This window comes from Melitaea cinxia, chromosome 2, assembly GCF_905220565.1.
Source record: "Melitaea cinxia chromosome 2, ilMelCinx1.1, whole genome shotgun sequence".
NCBI classification, from domain to species: domain Eukaryota; kingdom Metazoa; phylum Arthropoda; class Insecta; order Lepidoptera; family Nymphalidae; genus Melitaea; species Melitaea cinxia.
The window spans coordinates 3,775,001-3,801,840 of NC_059395.1; the positions used below are offsets into that span (position 1 = coordinate 3,775,001).

General features: G+C 39.2%; 4 protein-coding genes across 4 annotated transcripts in view; 2 read left to right on the forward strand and 2 right to left on the reverse strand.

The window, feature by feature from the left end:
- The window catches only part of LOC123659737 (PAX3- and PAX7-binding protein 1), an 18,549-nt gene extending 11,018 nt beyond the window's left edge, over nt 1-7,531 (forward strand). Inside the window, exons 14-16 of the mRNA XM_045594921.1 lie at nt 2,991-3,124; nt 3,640-3,814; nt 7,351-7,531. Coding sequence (XP_045450877.1) covers nt 2,991-3,124; nt 3,640-3,814; nt 7,351-7,405 — 364 coding nt within the window. The 3' untranslated portion in view covers nt 7,406-7,531. The remainder of the gene's footprint in view (nt 1-2,990; nt 3,125-3,639; nt 3,815-7,350) is intronic.
- A 1,258-nt stretch (nt 7,532-8,789) lies between these two features.
- Nucleotides 8,790-11,979, reverse strand: LOC123659746 (protein arginine N-methyltransferase 9-like). Its single transcript, XM_045594930.1, has one exon. It carries the CDS (start codon nt 11,800-11,802, stop codon nt 9,607-9,609), a length of 2,196 nt encoding a protein of 731 aa, XP_045450886.1. The 5' UTR covers nt 11,803-11,979; the 3' UTR covers nt 8,790-9,606.
- A 4,159-nt stretch (nt 11,980-16,138) lies between these two features.
- On the reverse strand, nt 16,139-18,183 carry LOC123659757 (RCC1 domain-containing protein 1-like). Its single transcript, XM_045594939.1, has 2 exons — nt 17,179-18,183; nt 16,139-17,107 (listed from the first exon to the last, which is right to left on the reverse strand). Exons 1-2 carry the CDS (start codon nt 17,793-17,795, stop codon nt 16,615-16,617), a joined length of 1,110 nt encoding a protein of 369 aa, XP_045450895.1. The 5' UTR covers nt 17,796-18,183; the 3' UTR covers nt 16,139-16,614.
- A 34-nt stretch (nt 18,184-18,217) lies between these two features.
- On the forward strand, nt 18,218-26,580 carry LOC123659769 (zinc finger protein 91-like). The gene is made up of 6 exons (XM_045594949.1): nt 18,218-18,266; nt 18,398-18,561; nt 20,845-20,977; nt 21,207-22,278; nt 22,668-23,502; nt 23,582-26,580. Exons 2-6 carry the CDS (start codon nt 18,442-18,444, stop codon nt 26,270-26,272), a joined length of 4,851 nt encoding a protein of 1,616 aa, XP_045450905.1. The 5' UTR covers nt 18,218-18,266; nt 18,398-18,441; the 3' UTR covers nt 26,273-26,580.
- The last annotated feature ends 260 nt before the right edge of the window (nt 26,581-26,840 follow it).

Consider the following 26,840-nt stretch of genomic DNA (forward strand, 5'->3'; position numbering starts at 1 on the left):
CCGACGTGTTCCTGCCCGCGCTGCCGCCGCAGTCAGTACTCCGTAGCTATATAACACGGCGCCACCGGCGACCCCCCGCGCCGCCTCGCCGCCGCGCTCGCTGCCGACGTGTTCCTGCCCGCGCTGCCGCCGCAGTCAGTACTCCGTAGCTATATAACACGGCGCCACCGGCGACCCCCCGCGCCGCCTCGCCGCCGCCGTGCGCGCGCGCCTCGCCGCCGCGCTCGCCGCCGACGTGTTCCTGCCCGCGCTGCCGCCGCAGTCAGTACTCCGTAGCTATATAACACGGCGCCACCGGCGACCCCCCGCGCCGCCTCGCCGCCGCGCTCGCCGCCGACGTGTTCCTGCCCGCGCTGCCGCCGCAGTCAGTACTCCGTAGCTATATAACACGGCGCCACCGGCGACCCCCCGCGCCGCCTCGCCGCCGCGCTCGCCGCCGACGTGTTCCTGCCCGCGCTGCCGCCGCAGTCAGTACTCCGTAGCTATATAACACGGCGCCACCGGCGACCCCCCGCGCCGCCTCGCCGCCGCGCTCGCCGCCGACGTGTTCCTGCCCGCGCTGCCGCCGCAGTCAGTACTCCGTAGCTATATAACACGGCGCCACCGGCGACCCCCCGCGCCGCCTCGCCGCCGTGCTCGCCGCCGACGTGTTCCTGCCCGCGCTGCCGCCGCAGTCAGTACTCCGTAGCTATATAACACGGCGCCACCGGCGACCCCCCGCGCCGCCTCGCCGCCGCGCTCGCTGCCGACGTGTTCCTGCCCGCGCTGCCGCCGCAGTCAGTACTCCGTAGCTATATAACACGGCGCCACCGGCGACCCCCCGCGCCGCCTCGCCGCCGCCGCCCGGGCCCGCCTCGCCGCCGCGCTCGCCGCCGACGTGTTCCTGCCCGCGCTGCCGCCGCAGTCAGTACTCCGTAGCTATATAACACGGCGCCACCGGCGACCCCCCGCGCCGCCTCGCCGCCGCGCTCGCTGCCGACGTGTTCCTGCCCGCGCTGCCGCCGCAGTCAGTACTCCGTAGCTATATAACACGGCGCCACCGGCGACCCCCCGCGCCGCCTCGCCGCCGCCGTGCGCGCGCGCCTCGCCGCCGCGCTCGCCGCCGACGTGTTCCTGCCCGCGCTGCCGCCGCAGTCAGTACTCCGTAGCTATATAACACGGCGCCACCGGCGACCCCCCGCGCCGCCTCGCCGCCGCGCTCGCCGCCGACGTGTTCCTGCCCGCGCTGCCGCCGCAGTCAGTACTCCGTAGCTATATAACACGGCGCCACCGGCGACCCCCCGCGCCGCCTCGCCGCCGCGCTCGCCGCCGACGTGTTCCTGCCCGCGCTGCCGCCGCAGTCAGTACTCCGTAGCTATATAACACGGCGCCACCGGCGACCCCCCGCGCCGCCTCGCCGCCGCGCTCGCCGCCGACGTGTTCCTGCCCGCGCTGCCGCCGCAGTCAGTACTCCGTAGCTATATAACACGGCGCCACCGGCGACCCCCCGCGCCGCCTCGCCGCCGTGCTCGCCGCCGACGTGTTCCTGCCCGCGCTGCCGCCGCAGTCAGTACTCCGTAGCTATATAACACGGCGCCACCGGCGACCCCCCGCGCCGCCTCGCCGCCGCGCTCGCTGCCGACGTGTTCCTGCCCGCGCTGCCGCCGCAGTCAGTACTCCGTAGCTATATAACACGGCGCCACCGGCGACCCCCCGCGCCGCCTCGCCGCCGCCGTGCGCGCGCGCCTCGCCGCCGCGCTCGCCGCCGACGTGTTCCTGCCCGCGCTGCCGCCGCAGTCAGTACTCCGTAGCTATATAACACGGCGCCACCGGCGACCCCCCGCGCCGCCTCGCCGCCGCGCTCGCCGCCGACGTGTTCCTGCCCGCGCTGCCGCCGCAGTCAGTACTCCGTAGCTATATAACACGGCGCCACCGGCGACCCCCCGCGCCGCCTCGCCGCCGCGCTCGCCGCCGACGTGTTCCTGCCCGCGCTGCCGCCGCAGTCAGTACTCCGTAGCTATATAACACGGCGCCACCGGCGACCCCCCGCGCCGCCTCGCCGCCGCGCTCGCCGCCGACGTGTTCCTGCCCGCGCTGCCGCCGCAGTCAGTACTCCGTAGCTATATAACACGGCGCCACCGGCGACCCCCCGCGCCGCCTCGCCGCCGCGCTCGCCGCCGACGTGTTCCTGCCCGCGCTGCCGCCGCAGTCAGTACTCCGTAGCTATATAACACGGCGCCACCGGCGACCCCCCGCGCCGCCTCGCCGCCGCGCTCGCCGCCGACGTGTTCCTGCCCGCGCTGCCGCCGCAGTCAGTACTCCGTAGCTATATAACACGGCGCCACCAGCGATGACGGAAGTCTCGCACAGACCGACATCCCTGGAATGTTCCTTCGTCGCGCTTATGGCAGAATGGCAGGGCGCTATAGCACTTCCGCATTTCCACCAGCATTTGCCCTTACAGACCCATCAGGGGAATACTGCTACACCGCGTTTTAGAGTTGCAACCTCCTCGCACCGCCCCTGCACTTAAGGCGTAGCACGGGCTGGTCAGTGCCAACTTAAGTCGACAAAGATCAGGGAGCCCATAGTCCTTTACTGCGGCGTACTTCGGCATCGATACAAAAGAAACCGTTTTCGCGCCTTACGACGAGCGAGTGAACTCATCCCCCGCCCCGTTATCCGTGTTGGGGGGGAGAAACTCCTGCCCCATTCTTCCGCGCTGTCTCATTTGCCGAGATCGTGCCAGGTGGCCTCGGTGGTCCAGGACCGGGGCTGGTAGTCAAAAACCGTGCCCTACACGCGGGACTACTACTACTCACCTGCTGGCATCGGTCTATGGTTGTCCGAAAACCCCTATCCGCCACCACTCTTTTCCTCTCTTGTAAAATGATGATTTTTCGACTTGTGCAGAATTGAAGTCAGTTTTTTTCGTATTTAAGAATAAACACAAATATGAAGACGTGAGAGTTGTACAGTGTGACAGCGTGTAAAGTGAAGCGCCTCCGCAGGGTGCTGGAGGGCGCGGGCGGCGCGTTCTGGAAGCGCAGCCTGGGCGGCGGCGTGCGCCTGCTGCGGGCCGCGCTGGCGCTGTGCGCGCCGCCCGCCGCGCTCGCCGCCGACGCGCTGGCGCTGGCGCTCGTGGGTCAGTGCTGCCTCTGCTGCTTCTAATTCTAACGAAAACTTATGGCCCATCTGGTACGCGACTAACGTTGCCAACTATATCGGAGGCATAGCAACCAAACTTCCCGACCTACTTCTGACCCTCCCCACGAACTCTGTCACCTCAATCGTCACAGGAACAACACTACTGGAGCGCAGTACTATTTAGCTGCGATCTCTTGTAATCATCGTCACTTCAGCCTAATACAGTCCACTGCTGGACACAGGTTTCTAGAAAAAATGCGGCTCATGTGTTTTGCGTATAGTCACCACGCTGGGCAGGCGGGTCGGTGATCGCAGGGCTAGCTTTGTCGCAACGAAGACGCTGCTGCCCGTCTTCGGCCTGTGTATTTCAAAAAAAGCAGTTTGATGGTTATCCCGCCATCATCAAGATAGTAGTGGTCGCCTCCTACGACACCCACGAGAAGAGAGAGTTTGGCTATATTCCTGAATGGCGTAAGTCACCGCACCAGTAACTCACGAGCGCGGCCGGCACAGAGACGCTGTGCTGCGCGGCGGGCGCGGCGCCGGGCCCGCAGGCGGCGGCGGCGGCGGCGGCGCTGGGCGCCACGCTGCCGCGCGCGGGCGCTCTGCGAGCTGCCGCGCTGCGCAGGCTGGCCGCGCTGGCGCGCCTGGCGCTCACCCGCCTGCACTCCGACAACCCCTTGCACTTGTGAGTCGCCGCTCTGCTACCACTGCTGCTACTTTATTTATATATAACTAGGTCGGCAAACAAGCGTACGTCTCGCCTTATGGCGAGCGATCATCGTAGCTTATTGACGCCTGCAACACCAGAAGCATCGTAAAATCGTCGCCAACCCTATCCCCACCTTACTCCCTTATGGCGAGCGATCATCGTAGCTTATTGACGCCTGCAACACCAGAAGCATCGTAAAATCGTCGCCAACCCTATCCCCACCTTACTCCCTTATGGCGAGCGATCATCGTAGCTTATTGACGCCTGCAACACCAGAAGCATCGTAAAATCGTCGCCAACCCTATCCCCACCTTACTCCCTTATGGCGAGCGATCATCGTAGCTTATTGACGCCTGCAACACCAGAAGCATCGTAAAATCGTCGCCGACCCTATCCCTTACTCACCAACAGGAAACACAGCTCTGCTTGAAAGCATATTTAGCTGAGATCTTCTGTGAGGTCGAGGTACTACAACCCCAGTCGAACTGCCCCATATTTTAAGCAGAAAATTTCCTACTGTGCCCTACCCGTTTTATTATTATTATTATTATACCCTTCCCCGTAATCCTAATCATAATAACCTATCCCATTTTATTAATAATAAAATAATATAATAAATTATTATTATTACAACTTTATTGCATAGACTTAGTAAAACACACAAGCATAGTAAAAAATACAGTAGTACAAATGAAAATGAAAAATTTAATTGAAACCCACTGCGATGGTATTAAATAAAAATAAAAAATTACTTTATTCAAGTATGCTTCAAAATCATGTTTCAATCGCCATTTTAGTTGTTTTTGTGTTTTTATTAATTTATTATAGTTAGTGAAGCTATCACTGTGCTGTGTATCTATGTGCTGTGTGGCTACGGCACTAAAGAATTTAGCCACCCCCTCTCTTCCCGTGGGTGTCGTAAGAGGCGACTAAGGGATAACAAGGTTCCACAACCACCTTGGAACTTAAGAAGCCGACCGATGGCGGGATAACCATCCAACTGCTGGCTTTGAAATACACAGGCCGAAGACGGGCAGCAGCGTCTTCGGTGCGACAAAGCCAGTACTGCGGTCACCAACCCGCCTGCCCAGCGTGGTGACTATGGGCAAAACACATGAGTTCACGTTATTTTTGGCGTCAACTTGTGGAGGCCTATGTCCAGCAGTGGACTGTATAGGCTGTAATGATGAGTGAAGCTATCACCGACTCTGAATGTAGATTATAATTATTTAATTGTAGATTATAGTTTAAGTAGATCACACATAGATAAAGTAAAAAATATAGATAACGCACCTAGAACAGAAAAGTGAAGCCACTTTTTTAAAGATGTGTGAGTGAGTGAAGTGTTGACACTTTTTAAAAAAAGTCCCTAAAATTTTTATTAAACAATTAATTTAATATAGGTAAAATGGGTATGTGGAAATAAAAACCTGTTTATAGTTTTAAATATATTTACTCCTTTTTTCGATTCAAATTGCTACATAAATCTATTGTAGCCGTGTTTTGATTTATTTAATTATATAAATCTGTGTCAATGAAAACTTGCGTTTTCAAGTAATTGATGATTCCTCTGAGGGGCAACTTCCTGCTTTAAAGACGTCTAACTCTTTGCTGTAATAAATTGATTTTATTTTTACATTTTTTTTAAATTAAGTTCCTGTTTTTTTAACTTTTCTCTTAGTTTATGTTTTCTAGGTGTATCAAAGATTGAATCTTGGTTAAGGACTGATTTAGACTCATCCGGTAGGTCCTAGAACAAAAAATATAACATTAAAATACGTAGTAGTAAGTAGCAGTATGTACTTGATGGTACTCTGCGAAGTCCACGTTTTGTACTGTACATGTCAGCTTTATCAAAATGGTTTGAACAAACCAACTAGATGAGGATGGCTGTCGTTGTAGTTCATTTCGGCTCAGTCGTAAAGCAGCTACCCATTCATCTCCTATTAAAATATTCGTTGGAAACCTAAAACCATGATATTTAGTAGTAAAATATGAGTAGTTAATTCACAAATTTAAACAGAAACAAACGAGTTAAAAATTCATATTTAAATTGACTTCAATTTAGGAAAAACATAAAAATCACACAATAAAAAAAAATAATGTTGTCCACTTTCTACTTAATTATTTTTCTATGATTGCCTACAATTTACTTACCCGCATTTTGGGCTAATGGAAATAAAAATTACTGGTAACACTCCCTCGGTACGTCATTTCGGGACATCGAAATTATAAATGCCGAATAACCTCAATATTATTTTGGAATAACAAGAAATATAAAGTTTTGTATGTACTTACGTGTGAAACGATATTTCTTCAGACTTTTTATTCACTTTGGTATTGTTTTTGCACCATTTAATTACATAAGAACGGCATTTTGAAGGCAAAGTTACTGTACGAGGCCCCGTGAGATACTAACGAAAATGAGCGTAGTTTGATGCATATGTGTGCGTGAGCGCGTGTGTTTACTTGAAGGAGCCGAGTTTTGTGGCTTCAGTAACAACAAAGGCCGCGCATTATCTACTTTTTTTTTTACTTGATCTATGAGATCACATAACAGTTACAAAGCAAATATTTTTATGTTATTCAACCTCATTTGTTGCTACATAGCTACGCTGGCAATAATTTGATTTAATAACCTTCTTTAATTTAGGTTAGTTCTTTTGAAATTGCTATTTTGCATATACATAAGGTTTCCAAACGGCACATATGACGTCTATACTTCTGCCTTTGTATACTTAAAATTACCTCAACTTAGTGTTAGATCGACTTTGCTTGGGTTTTGTTTACCTCATGACCTTACCTCACAGTTCATCTCTCATTCACCTGTAGACTATAATAAATACATCACCTTTCTTTGAAACTTAAGTGTCCAATTTTTGTATGAATATTTTCTAGACATAACACCTTAAAATAAAAAAAAATAAAAATATGTGGTGTCATGGGACACCAGGTAGGAACGAAGTTCCTTCGGATAGTATAGAAGCAACACAATTTGAAAAAAAATGTTGAATTTTATATATGTTTTCTAATTCTTGATTTCTTTTTTAATTTTGTTGATTGGATTTTAATGAAGTACATAAAAGTATTTAGGAAATTTAGTATTTTAGAAAATAGCAAGTACCGTAAAATAAAATAAATAAAACAAAATAATAATAATAATAATTCAAACTATTAAGTGAAATAAAAAAAACATGTCTTTATTTATTTTTGTCGACAGTATAAAATTACATAAATAATTTTTAAAAAAGTTTACTAGTAATATTTTAGTTTTACAAACGTCATATTATACAGTCGTGTGACTGATATTACGTCACTTCCGTTATATATTTTTCTTATGGTTTTAGTATGACATTTTTTTCAGTTCGGTCACCCAGCCAAATGTCAAGCCTGCCGTAAGGAACTTCGTTCCATAAAATCACATTTTATTTCTTCAAGAGAGACAAAAGTTCTGTTTAGTGTGATTTAATTTGTTTTAAAAGTTGATAACTAAATTTTTATTAATTTTTCAGAAAAGCGCTCGAGCAAGCAAGAGGCGTTCTAGCAGAAGCGAAGGCCGTAGAATGACGCTTTCAGGAATCCGTTGAAATTTTTATTTCTACTAGACGCTACGGCTTGTTGCATCTAGGATAATATCAATCTTACTTTGTAAATGCAAATGATGGTATTCATTAAATTAACATTACAAATGAACATTTACAATTTATTTTATAGCCCTGTCCTACATATCAACGTCAATGTATGTATCGCTTGCTTGCTTTAGATTCATAAGTAGACTCACAGATATACCCGCAAGCAAGAAAAAAAATAGAATCCCAGGTAGTGATCTGACGCGTCATTGTTTTATTATAAGTATTTTTATACTACAGTGGTGGCAAACAAGCGGTTAGCTGGTATCGTAGCGAGTGAGCGCGTCACCGACCCTAAAACGATTATGAACTATTTTCGCTTGTTTGAGATAAATTAACAAATCAGATAACAATTTATAGATATATGTAGTCAAATCGCAGTGGTATACACATTGGCATAAAAATTGAATCGATTTATATTAGGTATGAAGAAAAAAGTCGACCATTCAATCAATGGTCTATATTAAATCAAAACGCATAACAAGGAGAGGCAATAATTGCAATGCGACTGTTACGAATTTATTATATACAGCACAGTTATAATGCATGACGTTTAATAAAAGGCATTGGCATTTTAGTCCGCGGATGCTACTTAAAAAAAAAATAAGTACAAAAGTGGGAGGCTAATGGGTCTTAATGAGATTTAGGAAAATGTAAAATAAAAAGGTTAGTTGAAGCAAAAAAAAGTCTACCTTAAACAATGTAATATTAATTTTATAACAGTTCCTGCTTAGCGAATGAATACTAACATATACTTTTGAATTTCGTCATTAACTATTTTATTTTTATTCATCTGATGCTCAAATATTTACCCTTTTTTATAATTACTTCGACACCGCGTTGGCTCAACGGTTACAGCCATGGACTGTACCTGTTGCGCTGGCGATTGCGGGTTCGATCCCCGCACATGACAAACATTTGTATTGGCCATATAGGTGTTTGCCGTGGTCTGGGTGTTTATGCAGTCCTTGTGGGTCTCCCCACCGTGCGTCGGAGAGCACGTTAAGCCGTCGGTCCCGATTGTCATCATGTACACCTGATAGCGATCATTACTCATAGTAGGGAATATATCCGCCAACCCGCATTGGAGCAGCGTGGTGGATTAAGCTCTGATCCTTTTCCTACACGGAGAAGGAGGCCTATGTCCAGTAGTGGGATATTACAAACTGAAGCGCATAATTACTTCAAGATAACATTAGTAATTTCATGTCATTAAAAGAAAAACAAATGTATTGCTACTTAAAAATCTTTCTTTATTTGTAATAACTTTAGGGTTCCATAAGATGAATTATGCTCAAACTTGGCAAACAAATATAAATCAATTTTGATATAGTCCTTTATTGAATAAACATCCAGAATACATTAATACATAGTTTATAATTGTATGGTCAAATAACATAACTGCACTAACATATTAATATTACAACATTCATTGATTGTTTACTTTATATAATAACATTTAATATCATTTTTTCAAATCTACAAATAATTTCAAACTACAATACATCAATTTTGAATTCCACATGTCACTACCTATTTAAAATTTAAACACAAAGAGTTGGTTGCAAGTGCATAACATAAACACATAGTTACATTGACTACAGACAGTTTTAAGTCCAATGTGGCCTTCCAATGCATTCTTCTCGATTATAGCCAAAAGGCCTCTACACAATTTTTCTCATAGCCACAGTCCTACTAATATTTCTAAATTGATGCTGTTTCTACTGTCTACAACATTTAGTAGAAATTGATTACATAAAATGTTAAACAATTATATGCCATCCTTGAGATTTTTTCACATCTCCCAACCCTGTTACATCCATAATGATAAATCTATCACTGTTTTCATAGCTCGTCATTAATAAAAATAGAGATTATTGTAACGATTAACTGACAGAATTTTTTTACAATACAAAAATATTTGTATCAAGAATTACTTTTCTGTGTTTTAAGGATTATACTATATAAATTTTATGAATCAATGTAAATAGATATAAAATATGACTAGACCTCCCTGTTTAGATATAAAAACAGACTGTAAGTCAAAATTATAGTTTTCTTTTCAATATGTTTTAGAAAACTAAATCAACACTTTTAACTTCTATTGTGTAATTGTCACGACATTCGTAATTAACGTGTTTAAGTATTTTCATCATCAATTAAAAATTTATATGAGCCATCACTATCAACACAGCGGAGTATGTTGGCAATACCGCCAGAAACTAGAGGAATAGGTGGGTTCGCCAAAAAGGCAGTGCCGTCTATAAAACTAAAGGGCCTTTTGGTGGATATTGTTTTATAGCCATTTACCAATTCAATTTCATACCAGCACAGTAAAGCATTGGCATCACCGTCATCTATTACAGGCACATTAAGAACCTCAGGTGTCATGTGATTGCAAATACCAATTACAACTGGATCAGTTAACGGTCTATACTCCAAATGTGTATAATCCAGGTGAAAGTTTTGTGAAACTTGATATTGGTTGACGTATTTGGATACCACGTAACCCAAATTTTTATCATTAACTCTGTTTGAGACGTCCAACCACTTGCTATTTACAATTTGCCCCATTAATGTTATAGAGGAAGGCATGAACAGTCCTCCTGGGATCAGATGAGAATTTTTCAAATTTTGTGCCATTTCTTTAAATCTCATGTCTATATCTCCACAAAGTTCTAATAAATTAACAAATATTACATGAAATTTCATCTTTGACAGTGTCTCCCCCGGTGACCATTGATCTCCAATTAAAATGGTGACATTGCTCAACTTCATATCATTAGTTCCAAAAGCTGTTATAATAAAGTCTTCATCTTCACGAGTTTTAGCATAACAAACTAGAGATTTAATACCTCTCTGAAGCATTAAAAATCCGAACAAGGGGAATGGGTTTAAATCAATTATGTCCACTTCAGATAAATCAGTCGTCTGTCCCAAGTAAATGCATGTCATTCCGATACAGTTCTTTATCATTTTCACATAATCAGTATCATTTAAGAATCGCAATGCATCTGGAGAAGCTCTAATAACTTCACATGGTATCTCAGGCATCAAAGTCAACCTTTCAGATTTTAAACGGAAGTCAAGAGTAATTGTTTCATCTTTCTTAACATCCATTGGTACAGTATCAAAGAAAACAGCTTGTTGCCATGCATTGGCTCGGCCTTCATTTGTTGGGTCTGTTGTAATACTTATATTTTCAGTCAAATCCAAGTTGAACCAACCAATGTAGGTATTAATCTGACCACTTTCCAATGCATTACATTTTACAATATATTTTGTGTCTGAATTGTAAAGTTTTTCCTTAATGTCTTCCAAACTATTAAAATCAATTTTGATAACTGATTGTGGTTTAGTCATATATTTCAAATCCTTGTACATGTACACATCCTCACAATCGTAGGTTTCATTATTTGCAAACACACGGACATGAAGAAGAGGATGCAATTTTAAAATATTTCTGGTCATTTGTCGCAATTGATACTTAGCATTGAGAAGTTCAGAATGAGCACCAACAATGAAGAATTCCGCTTTTTTGGGCACAATTTCAGCATCATCAGTTAAAAGATTTTCCCAAGCATGATCCAAAGCTTGCAAGATGTGTTCTCCAAACAAGCCTGCATCGAATAATTCAGTGATTAGTAGAGAACACTTTGTGCCAATATCTGAGGCTGTCATTTCAGTAGACATTTTGTTTTTAACTGCTACAGACATTAGTAATCTATTCTCGGCCAATACGCACTCGGTGAGAGTGGTCATAACAGCAGAACTATCACAAGCTGTTATGGCAAGTGGCTTACACTCAGTTGCATACATCGCCAGTAACCCAGTTCCTGTACCAAGGTCAAAGACTCTTGTCTTTTTTGGCTTAATCTTTTCGTGAATAGCAGCACGGTAGCTTTCGTTGCGAACATTATCATTCAACATTCTGAAATGCCACCTTTCAATCAGTAAATTTTTTACTGTGTTTAAATTTTTTTCTGCACTAACAGAACCGGAATCCGTAGTGAGAGCCAGTTGAAACTGCCTCCAGGCTTCTTCATAAAAACCGAACATAAAAAGGTGCCGCCCAGCTTCGTTTATAAAAAAAATATTTTCCGGAAACAGATTAATTGCTTTAGTAAAATTGGCGATTATTTTCTTAATATTTTTCTCCTCCACTAGTATTTCATTACACTTTACGAGAACAGAACTAAACTCTTCTTCTAATAACGATTTTAATTGTGGATTTTGTTCAAAAGCCAAAATATAAAAATCAATAGCTTTACAGTAGTTGCCAATTGATGCTAGCTGTCTAGCAGAAGTAATATAATCCCTTGCAATACCTGCCATTTATTAAATAACTTATTTTTTTTTCTTATACAATGACATTTATCTGATTTATCCCTCACTCTTCCGTTATTTGTATGTTTTGATTTGAGATAGATAGATATATAAATATGGTTAGACACTATTGATTTTACTCTTTGCTATTGATTATATTATTGGAAAACTTAACGGGCACGTTCCACTATACTCCGCCGTCCGTCCATTCCTTTATTTTTCTTTTTGACAGCTCAAGAAAATTTTAAATAAGTGAGTCCCACACAATTTATTATGTCATTGCCCTCACACATTACCAATTCGATTTGAAATAATAATCGATTTACTTAAGAAGAATTTTCAATCAACTTAACGAAATATTTTTAGTTTAAAAATATTAATTATTTATTCGTTTATTACTTGTTTTATTAGTTTATTTAATAATTTTACTTGTTTCATTTGTATACCCAATTACGTACCTAGTTTGTTAAATAAATAAGAATGTTGGTATATGATTTTCCAAGTATATTTGCTAATAACTCTTGATGTTAACTTACCGACCAAATCCTCGCGGGAGCCTTCAGGCGCTTTAATTGGAGGGTCCCAGATCTGCAGACAACGGGATTCCTCCAGCGACAGGCTGGCTCACCTCTGAACAATCCAGACGACGCCGTGTCTAGCAGGACCGAGTTCCCATCCCGGCTTGACATGGGCACAGGAGCGTGACTGGAGACGCATTAAGTAGCGCCTCCTACGTACCCCCGTTTGTCACCTGCGGAGAAAGGCCTCGTTAGCAGCCCCCTCTCCACCCGCTCGTCATACTACTTCTGGGACATTACTGTCTCGCAGAAGGAGACCATTGCCTTCCAGGGTTCGTCGTCGCCGAGCATCGCGGTAACTCTTGATATTAACCTGATTTAGACTTTATCAACGAAACTGTTTAAAAGTTAAATTTCACTAACGCGTGCATAGTTTATTAAAGCAGCCGTCAAAAAATAAATAAACGAATGAACACAGTTATTGTTCTTTATTCTTGGTTTGAAATTAAATTCTTAGATTTCGACTTCCTTGCAAATAATCAATCTTGGAGTCATCAATACTATTATTATTATTTTTTCTTTTTTCTTTTACCGAGAGTTTATCGTTGCGTTTTTTTCCGAATCGAATGAGAAGTAAGATTACAATTTGACATTGATAGTTGTTTTTTCAAATTCCCGCCACGTTTCGATGAACGCCAACTCTGAGTCTCTGACCGGCCTTAGTTAGGTGGAACGATAAGAAGGTCGTTGCGGTCGCTTAGTGGAACGCACTGTACATATTGCATGTTGACAATGATATTAGTCACCATGGTAGTCCGTAAGGATGAATTGAAAACAATATTAATTGTGTTTGCTGGCAAACGAAAAAAAGCCGACTTCAATTACATCGACGAGTAATACAACGTAGATCGACGAAAAAATAGTCAAGCAACTACGCGTTATCAAAGATTACTCAAAAAGTAGTTATCAGATCTCGATAAAATTTATGTGACCACATGATAAACATCAGCTTTTGATTAAATTAAAAATTATCAAAATCGGTACACCCAGTAAAAAGTTATTGCGGATTTTCGATAGTCTCCCTCGATTTATCTGGGATCTTATCATCAGATCCTGGTTTCCTTATCATGGTACTAAACTAGGGATATCTTTCTAAAAAAAAAAGAATTATCAAAATCATCTTTAGACACACCACCTTTCGATCAAAAGAAAATTTGTCGAAATCGCTCCACCCAGTCAAAAGTTCTGAAGTAACATACATAAAAAAACAGTCGAATTGACCTCCTCCTTTTTTGGAAGTCGGTTCAAAAAAGGACCTTTATTTTAATTTTTTTTTAATTTAAATTTTTAATTATGGTCGTATTTCGACCACTTGGCGACCACTAGTTCATAATAATACACAAAATATGTTCAATGAATATTTGATGAAGATTTAATGATCAAGGTTTTAATTACGAAGTAACTAACGAAAATTACAAATACACACTGCTAACTTCCAATCATGCTTTCTAAAAATTGCGCTTACGGAGGAATATGAAATTTTGTACACTTATCTATACTAATATTATAAAGCTGAAGATTGTTTTGTTTGTTTGTCCGATTTCAAAAATTCTTTTAGTGTTAGATAGCCCATTTATCGAGGAAGGTTATAGCCTATATATCATCACCCTAAGACCAAAAGTAGCGGAGCACCAACGAAGAATGTTTCAAAATCGGGAATTCTTTTTCTTTTTGAGAGCTTCCACTACGTGCGCTGTGAAAACATGTAAAGTTTCGCAAAAATCATGTATGACAGAATTGATCCTCTTTAAAAGTTCTAAAAGAAAGCAGTGACAGCATATATCTTTTAAGGTTGGCTCACTATAAACTTTTTTATGCTAACAAAGTTTGTTCTAAAATAATACATTACTTGCGAAGATGTTTTTATAAATATGATAATAATCCTTATCTAAATAAATACGTTATTCATCACAAGTATTTAATTTAAAACAAAATAGCCTTTTACATAATTCGATTTCAATGAGTATCTCAGGAGATATCGCGGTTTATAATTAACATCGCAGCAAAATAATGATCAAGTATTACGCGCGCCTCTGTTCCACGCGGACGAAGTCGCGCGCATAAGCGAGTAGGTTATATGTAGAAGCAGTGCAGAATCCTAATTTTTTTATCATTTAAATAGCATAAAAAAAACAAATTTTTATCATAAAAATATATTAAATCAATAAAGAAACATTGCACACACTAATATGCAGTCGACATACACACGCTTATTACCCTTTTGTTCATGGTTAAAGTCTGTAGTTAAATTGAAAAATTAAAAAAAAGGTTCATTATTTTCATTATTTTTAATTTAAATTTATAATTATGGTCGAATTTCACCACTGGGCGACCACTAGTTCATAATAATACACAAAATATGTTCAATGAATATTTGATCAAGATTTAATGATCAAGGTTTTAATTACGAAGTAACTAACGAAAATTACAAATACACACAAATACGACGGATGAGAACGTCGTCCGCCATCACGCAGCAGTTTACAAAACCGAGAAACGATTCCTGTCCGACTTTTCCCTTACGCTCCAGGGAGAAAAGCTCATCTCCCTGTCTGGGCTACGGAGGGCAGTTGCCCGCCTACCCAAGCGGAAGGTGCCGGGTTCCGATAGGATCGCTCTTGCCGCGTTGATGCAGCTGCCTACGGGATGCCTCGCAGCACTCCCGAGGACATTCAATGGGATACTCCAGACCGGACACTTCCCCAAGGCGTGGCAGACCGGGAAAGTCATCGTCATCCCCAAACCGGGAAAGGATCGCCGACATCAGGAGAACTATCAGCCGATTACGCTAGTCTCGCACATCGCCAAGCTGTTCGAGCGCCTACTGCTGCGGAGACTTGCGCCACACTTTCCGTGCGCGAGGGGCAGTTTGAATTTCGCAGCAGTCATTCGACGACGCTCTGGATGGCGAGTCATCAGACACTTGGCCAGACATTTGAATAACCGGCACTGCACGGTCGGAGTCCTTTTCGACATGGAGAAGGCCTTCGATCGTGTATGGCATGCCGGCCTCTTGGCTAATATTATCGAAACGACAGCACCGACTGCGTATGTGCGGGCCCGTTTTTTACCCTTAACCCCCCCCCTCCCCTCCCTACTACATCCTGACCTCAAATGGCGATCGTAATTTATTTTTCCTTTCATTTTCGTTGTATTCTCTTCCTTTTACAATGGGTTTCATTCTGCTATAATTTTTTTGGTTCCAAAAGCTAAAATGGAATTTTCTTGAATGTATTTTTTAATAAGAGTTCTGGGAGTCCCCCTCAACCTACCCACGGAACGATTATGTCGATGAATGGTCTAATTTTGAGGTTATGTCTATGGGATTTCTTTTGCCAACGATGTTCTAAACGACTCTAAATTTCAACCGAGTTCTCTACAACTTCACTTCTATACTTAATATTTTCAAGAGTTTTTTGTACTGTTTGTAGATTGTAAGGCCTACTTGACGGAACTGCTGAAACAATTTTGTAAATTCTTGCACGTCGAAAGCTATATTTTTCATGTATGTCATCAGTAATATTAAAAAGTAATAAATACGTACTTAGCGCCATATAAAGCACATGAAGTTTTTCATGGTCTGGATTGTTTAAGTGCTTTCTTTCTAGAACCTCCTACAGAATTACATCAGGGAGACCATTGATGTATAAGACGTTTATATATTATAATTGTTTACTATATACCTATATTGATGAAATAAAAATTTACTTTACATATAAATGAAAAGGAATATAACTTAATATTTATTATTTAATAAAACTTCCATATACTTATTTTATAGTAATTATATTATGGTCTCTCTTGACTAGAGTATCTTTTATACTACTTCTACTTAAAGTATATAAAGCTCCTATCACCTAAATTAATTTTAAAATATGTATTTTTTTTTTTCATTTCTGCATTGATTCTGAGCACATTTGAAATCATACTCAAAGCACACTCCTAATGAAACTGGATATAGTCAGGAATATACTAATAGACAATTCACATACATATTAGACGTCATTCCACAAAAATAATATAAATAGATTTAGAAGAAATATTTACAAAAAAGTTACTTTTAATAATTTACTTATACTACATTTTACAGTTCATTAATAAGTAAATATAAGCTTATTTTCTACCTTACAGCAAAAAAGTAGCCAAGATATGTGATATGAAATACTCATAAAAACAATAAATCAGTTTAAACTTCATAGCTATAAATAGTAAAAATATTATATAAACTATATTATTATTCGAACTAGAATGCTTCAACAATAGTACACCACGGACCACCTTTTAAATTAGTAATATTAGGAGAGTGAAATGACTTTTTAAAATATTCTAACTTTTCATAGTCCTTTGGAGAAAATCCGAGCTGTCCGTATTTATTACAACCAGTCGTCCAAACAGTATTATCTTCAAGTAGTATAGCTGAATGTCTTGTCCCGCAAGCAATGTCTTTTACATCTAACTCTACTTCTTTACCTTGATCATCATAAATATCAACAGGTCTAGGTACAGCATAGTTCTTTTGTCCCTTTTTCTCTATATTCTCTTCTCCGTTCCTCTTTGCATTCATACCTAATTGTCCAGTATCGTTCCAGCCCCATGCATACAAGTCTCCATATTCACTCAAAGCTAAGGAATGCCAACCTCCAGCCTTTATTTTGATTATTTTGATTCCAGCCAGGGCTGCCACCTCAGTAGGTACATCTAGGTTTGTTAAATCACCATGACCAAGTTGTAGCCTCCTGTAAAAAAAAACCTAAAATTTTACATCACTTTTAAATTACTTAGTAACAGTTTCAAAATATTTAGTTACCTTCCATTTCCCCATGTGTACACTCTACCTGCTGTTGTTAATAGCATATAATGTTCGTATCCACATTCCACATCAGAAACTTTGCCAATACATGACTGTGTATCTACATAGCTTGGTAGTTGTCCGGTGTACACGTTTCCTCCAGACGTTAAATAAATAAAAGTGTTATTTGTTGCTGCTACTTTTACTATATCGTCTGTTATTCTTAATTTTTTTACGGTACTTTCCAATATTGGTTCTTCATTCAATTTAATTTTTTTGAAATATTCTGTTTCGAAGTCGAAATACCAAATCGATCGTGACACCTTTTCCACCAAAATTAACATATAATCGTTACCTGTGATCAGTACACCTGATTGTTTAGAGATCTGTTTGTTATGTTCAGTTGGTGCGTTAATAATTTGATTGTCCTTTCCGTGCCAAGATCCAGCTATGTAAAATACATTATCAACTTGGAATATATTATACGACCAGCACGATGTGACAAGCTTGGCTTTCTTAAAATCAAATTTGCTTTCATTTTCAGGAGACACTGTTTCGAATTTATCAAAGTAACTGGTATTGTTAGCCCAAGAGAACCACTGACCAAACAAATTCGCTCCTGTTACGATGTACATTTTTTCTAATGTATTGTGATAAAGTAATAAAAACGAACACTTAAATTTTAAAGAAATTAACTACTTTGATATTTATTCCAAATAAACTTAAACAAACAATACTTTAAACTTAACAAATAAATAATCAATAATGAATATAAAAAATATTCTCAGACCAGGACATTGTGCAAAACTGTCAATAACAAACAATTCAGCAGATTTTCATTTCAAATCTGCGATGATGAAGTTATCACTTACAAAACACGACAAATGAAGACGTAGGTAGGTATATAAATTAAGCATTTTTATAAATATTCATTATGATGATTTTTTAAAGTCTACTGATACCATAAAAATTCATTATTACCACAATTTTGATATAACTTTCCTTTTTTGGAAAACTTTTCGAATAGACAATTTATACAGGCAACACCTACTCACCTATCTACTCTTTGATTCCAGTATGGTGAACGCCGGCTATCGGCACTTAAGGTAAATTTTATTTTTCGTTTGTATTGGTATATGTGATGATTTTATCACAAATAATGCAGAAATCGATCCAATTGAATTTAAATAACATGAATTTGTTGATATTGATGTTTTAATACCGCGTCGTTCAACAGATGTGACCTCAAATTGAAAGGAAGGTTTTTGTGAACAAATCAATATGGCACTCAAACTTGGAAAATGCAGACTTTGTCTCAAGCTCGGAGATTTCTATTCCATCTTTACGGTGGACAACAATTTGCAGCTCGCCGAAATGGTGATGGAATGCGCGCGGGTTAAAGTAAGTAAAAGAATTCTTGTAATTCCGTTGTTGAAACTTGAAACTGCATCGGTTGTAATGTGACTACTTATGCGATTCTATGTTGTATTTTAAATAGCGCGATGACTTAGCATTCCACATATCTTATTCTTTAAAGTCAAGTTTGTTTCATATTGTGCTAATTCTGTGATTATTACTTTTAAATTATCTCTTTAGTCAAAATTTACATATTCAGATGTAGTATTAGCGATAGTGTCACCCTTAACTTTGTTGCGTATTTGTTGTTCGTTTCTTATAACTTAATTGGTTCTTCGTAACTTTGATGATCTAAAACAGGTTTTTTTAGAAGATTTTCACCAATTTTGTATTAAATGACAAAATCTGTTACATGCATTAAAAAATTTTGTAACTTCATTATTTATATTATTTGTTTTCTGTTTTGTATACAACTACAAATTAGTTTCGAATCACCCAGCACTTGTTAGATTGTATAATAATATTGTTTATTTCTTAGTTATCAATAAAAACATGACCTTTGAAAGAAATTTGAAGCATTAATATTCTAAAATAAGAGTTGTTCATAAAACCAAAAATATTAGTAGACATGCTTATTTCAAATCTAAATTTTATGTAAATGATGTAGAAGGATAGTTTATATCAATAATGTAATCAATTAAAGAATAATATGCTTAGAAAATAAACAAAGTTAATAGCGAAGCTTAAAACTTTTGAAGATTATTGTAGGAATTTCTTAAGCGGGCCATTTATCTTAACTCATATTAAATTCACGAATAACACAATCTTGTATAATGATTAAGTCAAAGTTTTCTGGACATATAAAATTTTCAGAAAATATTATTTTGTTATTTCAGAAAACCTTTTTGAATTTTAGATCATATTCCTCAATGTTTAGTTATTATTTATCTATCTATGATAATTTTTACTACCTAACCATAAAAAATATCAATTCTTTAGATAGATACTTTAAAATGTTCTGTATTGATAAAGTTAATAACTGTACTTATATGTAGTAGACTTATTTTGTCATCATTATTGTTTAATAATTCATCATTTATATCTTTATTTAATTCTTGTTTTCAAACTTATCTTTCATTGTTATTACTATTATTTGACCTTATTTAATTTCTTTGATGATTTTAATTTTGATCTTATCTTTTTATTTCTTCAATTAAAAATATTTTAAAAGTAATGTTATTATCCTTAGTCATATTACTATGTGAATTCCAACCTGCTTTGTTGTTAAAATTGAAATGGTTACATTTTTAATTGTTTGTCTCATAGACATTGATCGTATAATTTAACAATAGATTATGATCTAAAAGTACATTACATTTTGGAGGTAAAGAAATTTAGGTTGATGAATTTTCTTATCTAATTTTTCATTTAAGTTTTCATCTATTATCAAACTCAAGTTTTCAATGTTAGTAGGACGTTGTAAATTATCGAGGTGAAAAATTAATTGGTCTGAATCTTTTTTTATAATTTTACTCAATCATAAAGCTAATTGTAGGATTTTGTTTTACTTACTTATTTTTACTTCTGCTTTTACCACACTCGTTGGACTCGTTGACTCTCCCGTATCTCTTTTTCTTTTTGTTGATCCAGAGACGTCATTTACCAAATTATCGTCACATATCATGTCTTGTAAATAGTTTTATCTTTGTCTACTAACTTTATCTCAATTTTTAAAAAAGTACGTCCCCCAACCGCGGTCTTAACGGGCCGCGGTGATACATTTCGAGATGCGGGCTTATGAATGGACTTGATCTTCAACTATAAATAAATCGAATTTTATCCCAAAGGGTTTTATTTTAAGGCAAACGTAAAAATAATTGACGCAACGGTCTTAGAAAATTCAATTATTTCAGACTTACGGCACCCGCGAATTCGTGTACGATTACACATTTTCAACCCCTCTTCCAAGTGCCGAATTTCAAGATTAAAATTATCCAAGTGTTCTAGCTCATATGAGATTAAATCGTGTCCAGTTTCATATAAATTCATTTCATATGAGAAAAATTTACATACGAAAATGGAGAGAAAAATATACAGTTTGGCTTCTGTATTAATTTTAAATTGCCCTACGAAAACTTTTTTAAAATATCATCTATGTACAGAATAGGACTTACAATTGTATTATACGTATGAATTTAGATATAAAGAAAAGTATTTTTCATGTTACGTTTGGTAGTTTTAAAGTCAAAGTTAGCTGAAATATTCAATATTATATTAATGTAAAATAAATCAGTAAATCTGATCTAATTCTAAGCTATTGTCCTGTAGATATTTGAAGGAGATGGCCTTCCAGATAAGATATGCAGTGAATGCATTCAAAAACTCAGTAGTGCTCACATATTTAAACAACAATGCGAGCGGTCTGATCAAGAGCTAAGACGAAATTATGTTCCTCCACCAGGTAGGTACCGATATTATTCATAACATTTACGTTACTAGCTACAACATTTAATGAATAAGTGTCTGAATCGCGATCGATCACAATTTAACCTGTAATATTCTGCTGGGTATATGCCTTTTTGTTTGTTGTCTTGTTGGAGAGCATATACGGCACTCGCACCACTACATCAGAGCGATGTTAGCGTCTTTGAATAATTCTTTTAATAATTATTTATAATTTTCATTATCAGGCTTCAGTTCACCGACACCACCCAACAGACAGAGCAGCGATTCAGTATTGTCATCGCAAACTGAAGTCTCTAAACCCTCATCGACATTCGAAAGCAAGGTGACACCAGTCAGTAGATCACGGAAGCGAAGCAGAGACAGCCTTGACAATACATCTACGAGTAGCCGCTCTCGTGATTACCAACCGGGAAGTTCGAAGCGGGTTGACCAACTTCGAATGTCTCAGAAGAAACCCAAGCTTTCTATAAATTCGGATTCAGATTTCGATGACAATAGCCCTTCTTTTTATTCCCCTGAAACAGACTCCGATGAACCTTTGCAGCATAAGTGTAAACAATGCGACAAAGCGTTCCGCTCGATTAAAAGTCTATCAGCTCATTCTAAATGTCACAAACGAAAAAGTGTGCTAAATAAATTACAAATAGACACGAAAAATTCTCTTGAATCGCCAAAAGAAATTAAAGATGCTGTAGATGATGACAGCAAACTTTCATGCGATAAATGTGGAAAAGATTTTAAATTAAAAATAATGTTAAAACGCCATCATGATATCTGCGGGAAATCGCCTCGAAAAGAGTTAATGGTTTCTTTAGAGCCAATAGACTCTGTGCCACAAACTAGGAAGGTCGACTGTGATATGTGCACGTCGAAATTTAAAACGATTGAGGACCTAGAAGCGCATAAAGTAATGCACGCGGCACTTCTTAAAGGGACTATCAATGAAACTAAAGAAGTAGTTGTCCCTTGTTTATATTGTGGCCTTTCTTTTGACGATTATAATCTTCATAACGCTCACTTCAATACATGTCCTCAGAAGTCCGACCTTAGTACATTCCAGTGTCCTATTTGTATGAGAGCAATAACAAAAAAGGGATGTTATTTCTTACACCTTAGAACGCATTTTTTTCCGGTATCGTCAACGAAATCCATAGCTGAAGTAGCTACTAAACAAGAAATCTTTCAATGCCGTATGTGTAATATGAAACTACAAAATCAAGAGTCATTGATTACCCATCTGGCTGGGCACATGTCTAATATCGACGACGCTGATGAAGGAGGCGACGAAGAATCAAGGTATGTATCAAAATAATGGTATCTATAGAAATAAATTGGAGTGTTTGACTAATATTAAAATAATCAATTTTTACTAAATTAATATGTATGTATACACGGTACATATACCAAAATAACATTTTTTATAATTGTTATTTGTCTGTCTGTTGTCCCGGCTAATGTCTGAAACGGCTGGAGCGATTTTGACGGGACTTTCACTGGCAGACAGCTGATGTAATAAGGAGTAACATAGGCTACTCTAACTTTAGATTTTTTTGACTGCGAACTGAACAATAATTATTTTGTTAAATTCCACACGGACGAAGTCGCGGGCACAGCTAATTAGATTATATGTATATACACATTCTTTAGATTACGAGGATTTTACTAATTTTCTACTTTCATTTCAGGGCAAGTACAATAGATGACTCAGCATCAGCTCATTCAGAATACAGTGCAAGCATCTCAAGTGGACCTTTAAAGTGCAAATCTTGTGATAAATCATTTAAATATAAGAAAGCTCTATTAACGCACGAGCTAAAACATTCTCAAGGTGATATAAAAACTGAAGTTATAGAAAAGGATAATTCTTCAAGTTTGTTAAATGAAACTACTGCTTCATTAAACCAATATGAATCGGAATCTAGTCAAGATGAGGGCGAAGAGGATAATACATGTGATATTTGTGAAAAGCAGTTCTCATACAAGAGACTACTCCTGCAACACAAAAGAACCAAACACCCAATGACTGCAGGATACAAGCGAGCTAAGATCAATTTAAAGGATTGCTCCGTCCGGTGTTTGATATGTGATATTGAAATGAAAGTCAGTGCGATTAATGAGCACAATCAGACACATATATCGGTCAATATAAAGCCCAGAAATTTGTACACGTGTATGGAGTGTGAAGAGCAATTCAAGAGCTGCAGTGCGCTGGCGAATCACATTAAATTCGTGCACCGTCTCAAACAACAGCAAGTGAAAATGAATGTGGCGCCAGCAGATCTGGCGGATTTTTGTGAAGTCGTTGTGACGAAGGCGGAACCCCTGGACGAGCTCCAGAGTCACAACGGCTTTGGTGAGGTTCCCGTCAACAATGAATCACTGGTAAACATGAGTGGCTTTACTTGTCCCATTTGTAACAAGCAATTACCGACCTTGATATCTCTCAAACGACACGTTAATTGGCATAACCACGTCGGGAAAAGCTTGGAGAAACAGCTCGAGTGTTTCGTTTGTAAAGAGGTAGGAATGGTTCCTGATATTAAAATATAATGTCTATGTTTATGATATAATTTTATTTAATTATGGTTTTTGGTTTCAGACTTTCCGGTTTCAGTGTCATTATAAGTTACACATGCGTGAACACTATAATGACACGAATCTCGATCCAAAACTGTTGACCTGCTCCATCTGCAATCGTAAAAGTAAACATCTCCGCGCAGCTCAGGCGCATATGAACTTTCATAAACAGACGCGTTTTAAAAATAAAGATTACGAATGTTCTATTTGCAAAAGGATTTTCCAACATCGTAAAGTTTACCTCTCACATATGGCTATACATTATAAGCGCGGTGAAAGTACTACTAACACTATTGTGGGTTCTGAGCTACCTAACTCAGTGGATAAAAACAAATTTGACGGTACCCATACCTGTCATCTATGTGGCAATGTTTGTGATTCGGAAAACTCTCTGAAACACCATATAATTTGGCACAAGTCCAAGACATCTTTATTTGGAGCTAGACACGAATGCCACATTTGCAACTTGCGGTTTACAAATAAAAAGCGCCTTGAGCTTCACATAAGAACACATTTTGAGGATGATAACGGACCTTTTAAATGTCATATTTGTGGGAAGGGTTACATCGATGAGGATTATTTTAAGAGACATGTAAAAGGCCATAACTTTGATCATCAATCACATAAAAAACGAATAGAGAAGCTTAGGAAAAATAAGGTGAAGTGTCCGATTTGTGCTCGTTACTATCCAGACTTGGTGAAACTTATTCGCCACTTGCGACGGACACATCCAGAGAGTAAGATGATTAAGGAGGACCCGGATGCGCCACCACCGAACTATTATTCATGTAAATTATGTGCTAAAGTGTTCTTAGACGAGAGGAGATTGCAGTTCCACGAAGAAGCCCATTTACGAAAACCAGAATTTTTCAAATGTAAGTTCTGTGGTAAAAAGACAATATCACTGAAGAATCACAGGGTCCACATCAAAGGTCATCTCACACAGAAATATATCGATAATCCACTAAAATGCCCACACTGTGAAGAAAAGTTTATGCGAGGTTATGATCTACATTATCATTTACGTGACGCTCATGATATCAATGAGACTTGGATAGAAGAACGGGGGAAACAGACTTTAGACGGTCCACTGAAAGACTTACAATGTTCTATATGTTACAAAGTCTTAGCCAGTAAAGGAAACTTTGAAAGGCACATAGATTACCATAACTCTCTTAGATGTAATTACTGTTTTGATTACTTTAGTTCTCTTCGATTCTTGGAGGGACATCTTGCCTTCAGTTGTGACAAGAAAAAACTTATTGGTGAAACTGAAATTTATCCGAAAAAGGTAAAGTGTCATATTTGTTACAAACCTTTCCACTTGCAAGTGAAGTTGGATTGCCACTTACGCACTCAACATGACATAAGAACGTTTAAAAAAGCTTCCGAGGGGAAACAGGAAATTGTTTGTGACTATTGTTTTAAAGTATTTGAAAATGAATATGCTCTCAATACTCACAAGATTTATCACCGTACTGTCGGCTACTACGGCTGTATATATTGTAACAGAAAGTTTAACAACATGACAAGTTATAGAAAACATAAAAATCACCATTTTTCACAAATGAATATTGACGAACCAACAAAATGTGAACATTGTGATGAAACATTCGTAGCATTCAGAGAAATGATATACCATATGAGGGACGTTCATGGTGACGATAAAGAATGGATTATTCAGCCGAAAGTATCCATAGAAGAAAAATGTAATATTTGTCAGAAGACATTCTTCAATTTACACAGACATTTAGATTACCATGAAGAAAATAAATGCAAAAAATGCGGAGAGTACTTCTTCTCTCGAGCAGACTTCGATAACCACCTCTGTGCCATCGACAGCGATGAGGAAGTCACTGAAAATAATACTAATGGGACTCGGCCTGTGTATGAAGAATGTAGCTTCTGTTTCAAACCAGTGACCAGAAAGAATTCGAAACGTTCACACAATCAAATTCATAAAGGTTCTGGTTCTATATCATGTCGTTTCTGTACTCTTAAATTTAAAACTATGGACGCTTTCAACATTCACGCGTTTTCACATCGAAGTAGAAAATACAAGAAGAAACCGATAAAGTGTCGTAAGTGTGGCGAACAGTTCGTGAAGTACGGTCCATTTATAAAACACATGAGGTTCGTTCACAAGTGTTCCAAGAAGCTTCACTACAGAGCCACGGTGAAGCCAGAAAAGTGCGTCGTCTGTAACGAAGATTTTCCAAATCTACACAATCATTATCGCGCTCATCTGCAAAATCAATGTCAGGAATGTCTCAAATATTTTACGTCCTCCAAAGCATTTTCGTTGCACGATTGCAATAAAGAGGATGCAGATCCATCTAAAGTGTTCACAAGTGACGCCAATTTACCAGCACTTATTAATTCCTACGTTCCGAAAGATGAAAAAGACGATGAGAAGTATTACGGTCACGACGACGAAGGGGAAGAAGAGGACGAGAGTGCCAACTTGGAGACAGGGACGCAGGACGAAGACAGCCAAGCTTCCATTGATATTGATGAAGGAAAAGTCCATAACATGGTGCACGCGCCCATCATCTCCGACGTGCTATCGCTCTACAAGAAGAAGGACGTTAATACGAATTGCGAGACTGGCAACGATGAACAAAATAGTGTCAGCGGCAGCGTTGTGATCCTAACTGATGATGATTCTATAGGTTTCGAGGGTAATGTACCTGTTATAACGATAGATGATTAGCTATAATTTGATAAAATTCGTTTACATCTGCATAGTTCGTACTTTAAGCTGGAAATTTATAGGCAGTAATCTGTTACTTACCGATGTTATTTTTATTTGATGATATATTAGAAATATTTCTACTTGTACTACTTGATACTATTACTATTAATATAAATTTTGGACAATTTAGATGACATCCTCCCTTGATTCATAATTATTTGTCACTTGTAAATATATTTTAATGTTGTTTTTTTACCTACATGGTTTATTAGATTGCATTTATTTAGAGTAAGACATTTTGTAATAATTATACATTCTTAAAAATATTTTTTGATTTATTATTTTTGGACAATTATTGTGGAAGGCCAAAGAAAGATTTTAATAAAAAAGTCTGCCTGTTTTAAGCCATCTGGTTTTTTAACATGAGGTCAGTTACTATACATTAGTTGATTAAGTCATGTGTAAATAATAAATAAATCACCAGCTATTAAGCTGCCATATTGTAAATACCTTACCATCATAGAAATATAATACTATCTTTAAGAATCGGTTAAGAGATAGTTCTTTATGAATAGACTAAGGTAAG

Coding starts and splice junctions, on each gene's coding strand:
- LOC123659757 (XM_045594939.1), bottom strand. CDS start 17,795: ATGTACATCGTAACAGGAGCGAATTTGTTTGGTCAGTGGTTCTCTTGG. Junction 17,108..17,178: donor TACACATGGGGAAATGGAAG/GTAACTAAATAT, acceptor TTTTTTTTACAG/GAGGCTACAACTTGGTCATG.
- LOC123659769 (XM_045594949.1), top strand. CDS start 18,442: ATGGCACTCAAACTTGGAAAATGCAGACTTTGTCTCAAGCTCGGAGAT. Junction 22,279..22,667: donor GGAGGCGACGAAGAATCAAG/GTATGTATCAAA, acceptor CTTTCATTTCAG/GGCAAGTACAATAGATGACT. Junction 23,503..23,581: donor AGTGTTTCGTTTGTAAAGAG/GTAGGAATGGTT, acceptor TTTTGGTTTCAG/ACTTTCCGGTTTCAGTGTCA.
- LOC123659746 (XM_045594930.1), bottom strand. CDS start 11,802: ATGGCAGGTATTGCAAGGGATTATATTACTTCTGCTAGACAGCTAGCA.